The 4,000-nt window shown below is 37.2% G+C and overlaps 1 protein-coding gene across 1 annotated transcript; it reads left to right on the top strand.

Moving 5' to 3' along the window:
- Positions 1-2,170: 2,170 nt before the first annotated feature.
- LOC141632399 (uncharacterized) lies at positions 2,171-3,007 on the top strand. Its single transcript, XM_074444949.1, has 2 exons — positions 2,171-2,404; positions 2,534-3,007. The coding sequence occupies exons 1-2, from the start codon at positions 2,171-2,173 to the stop codon at positions 3,005-3,007; spliced, it is 708 nt and encodes a 235-aa protein (XP_074301050.1).
- The last annotated feature ends 993 nt before the right edge of the window (positions 3,008-4,000 follow it).

The following is a 4,000-nucleotide window of genomic DNA, read 5'->3' as shown; positions in this document are numbered from 1 at the left end:
CAAAAATCTGCGATTTTCCAGGTAAATATTTTTCCTAGAAGATTTAAGCCACTTTCCTGTGGTACCATCCTCACATATAGGACGTAGTGCTTTTCCTTTAACGGTATAACCAGATAAATTACCATAAGCGGGATAATCTTGGATAGTACAAAATAACATTGCTCTAAGGTTAAATGTCTCATTGCGATAAGCATCATAAACTTGTTCCCCTGTTTCCCATAAAAACTTCAAATCATCAATGAGTGGCTCCAAGTACACATCTATGTCATTTCCTGGTTGTTTTAGACCAGAAATTAACAAGGAAAGCATCATGTACTTCCGTTTCATACATAACAATGGGGGTAGGTTGTAGGTAACCAAAATTACTGGCCAAGTTCTATAGGTTGTACTAAGGGAACGAAATGAATTCATACCATCAGTGGACAGTGCAAGCCGTAAGTTTCGTATTTCTTTACCAAACTCGGGAAATTTACCATCAATATACCTCCACTGTGGTGAATCAGCTGGATGTCTAAGTTTATCATCCTTAATTCTTCCAAAATGTTGCCATAATAACAATTCTGCATCTCTAGCATTCGAAAAAATACGATGAAATCTTGGTATACTAGGAAAGTACCACAAGACCTTAGCTGGGACTCATTCCTTCTTGTACCCTGAAACGTTGCAAGTAGGGCAGTTTTTCAATAAAACATAGTCATTACGAAATAATATACAGTCATTACGGCAAGCATGAATTTTCTCATAAGGCAAACTCATTGAACACAAAAATTTTTTTGCCTCATATGTCCTACTCGGAAGGACATTATCATCTGGAAGTATATATTTTACTACTTCAAGTAATTCCGTAAAACCTGTATCACTTAAACTATGAACTGCCTTCAAATTATATAATCTTAGTACACTAGACAATCTTGTATTTTTTTTGCAACCGGTGTACAAGGGCTTCTCTGAATCACCTAACAACGTTTCAAATGTAGCCGGATTTTCATCAAAATTATCTTGAACTTCCCGTAACATATCCTCAATCTTATCACCCTCATTACTAGTACGATTCTCACGTATATTATCCGTAATAATTCTTTCTTTATCTTCTCCATGCCAAATACAAATAGTATATGTTCTATCAAAGCCGATTTCCTCAAATGATTACGTATTTCAACAATTTTTTTATGCAAAAAGTTATGGCATTTAAAACAAGGACATGGTAACCTAGTACGACTGATACGGTCGTTTTTGTACCAAAAATAAACCTAAATACAACTAACAGAAGCTAGCAGCAAGTAGGGTCGATCACCACAGGGAGGCAAAAATGAGATTTATCTGTCTAATTTAAGTCTATGAGTAACGGGGGTTTAAAATGTTTTGACTGAACTACGAGATTAAGGCAAGAGAGAAAGAATTAAGGGAAATTAACAGAGAAAAGGGAAACTAGGATTTCGGGTCATCAATGAACGTCAGTTATTTACAAGTAAGGTCACAGATCAGTCGGTGTGTCGGTCTAAGGGGCGATGAATATGTCCTTTCGGTCTGAATTCGCCCTAAAATACTATTAGCTTAACTTTCACCCTCACTAAAGCATCCTATTGTTCACTGCGGGTCTCGCCTATTCCAACCTTTCGGTCCAGGTCAAGGTTTACCAATATTAAAAGGCTAATTGCTTCGAATCAACTAGCAAGATACAGTTAAGGGCAGCGATTAACAACAAAGACTAAACAACAACGACGAATCTAATAACCTAATCAGCAATTAACATCCATTCATTAAATTCCCTAATCCTAGCAGAGGTATTTAGCTAGACATAATTAAATAAAGAACATAAATAAAGAGAGAAAGAGGAACAAACATTAAATTAAAGAGGAAAAGGGAGAGAAAGGTTACTGAAATAGATCCGGAAAATAAGAGGCAAAATAGAAAACAGTAGTAAAACATCGTCTGATAGTGTGTGGGTGCTTTAAAAAAGACGTCGTACTCTCCTATTTATAAGAAAATAGGAAGTTTTTAACCTAATAGCGAAATAAAGCTTAAAAGCCCAGCTCGTAAGAGAATTCACTCGATCAAGTGATTTAAAACCACTCGATCGAGTAAACTAAAGCTTAAACCACTTGATGGAGTAGAAAATCTACTCGATCGAGTAAATCCTAAAATGAAACTACTCGATCGAGTAGAAAAGATGTGTAGATCCTCCAGAGCAGAGGGCTTTGACATTCGAGAAATTTTGAGTTGGAACAAATGTTTAATGCTTAAACATTTCTGGAAATTACTATCTGGTCGGAGCTCTATTTGGACTGTATGGGCAACTGCCTATCTTGTCAAGGGCGCTGATATTTGGACCATTGCTCCTTTGGCTTCCTCTTCTCCTCTCTGGAAAAAAATCCTGTTTACCAGAGATCATTTTATTCAGCAGGTAGGAGGGGTTCGCCAGGCTCAGCGATTCTTCTATGCTTCCACTACACATCACAAACTCCATATGAAGAAGTGTTACTAGCATTTTAGGAAGCAGCAATTTACTTTGTACTGGATTAAAGCTCTTCAGGACAGTGTTGTTATGCCTAGGTATCGTTTTATCACTGTATTGGCTATGCAACATGGTCTATCTACCATTGACAACATCTGTAAGCGAGGCTATTGCATCCCTAATAGATGTGCTCTCTGTTTGAAGGCTTGCGAATCCCAGCTGCACCTTTTCTTTCAATGCGAGTTTTCTGGGCAGGTTCTTCAAGCTATCCTAACTTGGCAAGGTATCACTCGTGCTCCACTCAGTCTTAATCATGAACTTAGAAGATTGTCTAAGCTCACTGGTAGAGGATGGAGGAAGAAATGGGCCCGTTGTGCTTTGGCAGCCGCGGTTTACAGTTTATGGCAGGAGCGTAATGCCCGAATATTTACTGATACGCACGCTACTTTAGAGCAACTTGTTCATAAAATTAAAACTCTCGCTAGAATCGGTCTTTTATCTAATCTTAATAGTGTAAATAGTGAGGAGATTATCCTCGCTTTAGAGTTGTAGTTTTCCTTATTTTGTTTCACCTATTGGTGCTTCCTTTGTAAGTTTGGTTCCTTTTTTTAATGAAAGATCGCTAATTCTTGCAAAAAGAAAAAAAGAAAGAAAAAGGACTCGATCGAGTAAAATTGTACTCGATCGAGTACCTTCCAGCAACAATTTCCTGCTTTGCGTACTGAACTTCAAACGTCTGCCATTTCTTCGTTACTTGGGAAAACAGGGAGATTCCGGTGGCGTTGGAATGCTAAGAGGACAAACTTTCATCTCCAATTAGAATAACCTGAATATCTGTTGTAGAACTCGAGATATGTCTCTTCAAATTAGGCACTAGTAATTTGAAGTTCTTCCTTTGCTCGCCTAGCTATCTTTCTTCTTTGCGCATCTCAAGATAGCTACATTCCCGCTCCAAATTCACTCTTCCTCCAAATGCACGCAAAACGGACGGTAAAAGGCTTGATTTCACTACTTTCTGGTTCATTCCTGCAAATAAGATAAAACAAAACAAAGTAGCATATTCGGGGCATTTCGTAGCATAAACTACAATAAAAGCATGGAAATACGTGCATGAAAAGGCCTAAAAAGACTATATAAAATGCACGTATCAACGACCTCTAGAATTCTCAACTACGAAATTGATAAAATCCTTTAACCCTGCTATATATTCAGGGTCACCAGGTTTTGATGTGGAAATCCATCTCCGAACCATATCTACGTATGCACACACACACACACACAATTTACCATACAAGAAAAAAAAAATTAAAATAAGATATGCTCTGCACTTTCGTTTACACATATAATCAAGTTTGTGATAATTCCACCATTGCTAGCATACACATCATTTCCAAATACGCAAACCAATTTTTTTTACACTTCTAGGTGGTCACTTAAGAAGAACAATTGTATAGATACATATAAAATTGAATTTTATTTGTGTAAGTAACTTTTGCTATATAAGCACGCCAATGTTAGCCTGAATTTGCTAAGGAATTATATCCC

This window comes from Silene latifolia, chromosome Y (genome assembly GCF_048544455.1).
Source record: "Silene latifolia isolate original U9 population chromosome Y, ASM4854445v1, whole genome shotgun sequence".
NCBI classification, from domain to species: Eukaryota; Viridiplantae; Streptophyta; class Magnoliopsida; order Caryophyllales; family Caryophyllaceae; genus Silene; species Silene latifolia.
The sequence above is the reverse complement of the archived record's forward strand: the minus strand, read 5'-3'. Positions and strand labels throughout refer to the sequence as shown.

What these genes read in the sequence shown, in the direction of transcription:
- LOC141632399 (XM_074444949.1), top strand. Translation starts at nt 2,171, where the DNA reads ATGTGTAGATCCTCCAGAGCAGAGGGCTTTGACATTCGAGAAATTTTG. An exon ending in GAGATCATTTTATTCAGCAG is followed by an intron (nt 2,405 to 2,533) that starts GTAGGAGGGGTT and finishes AAAGCTCTTCAG; the next exon opens with GACAGTGTTGTTATGCCTAG.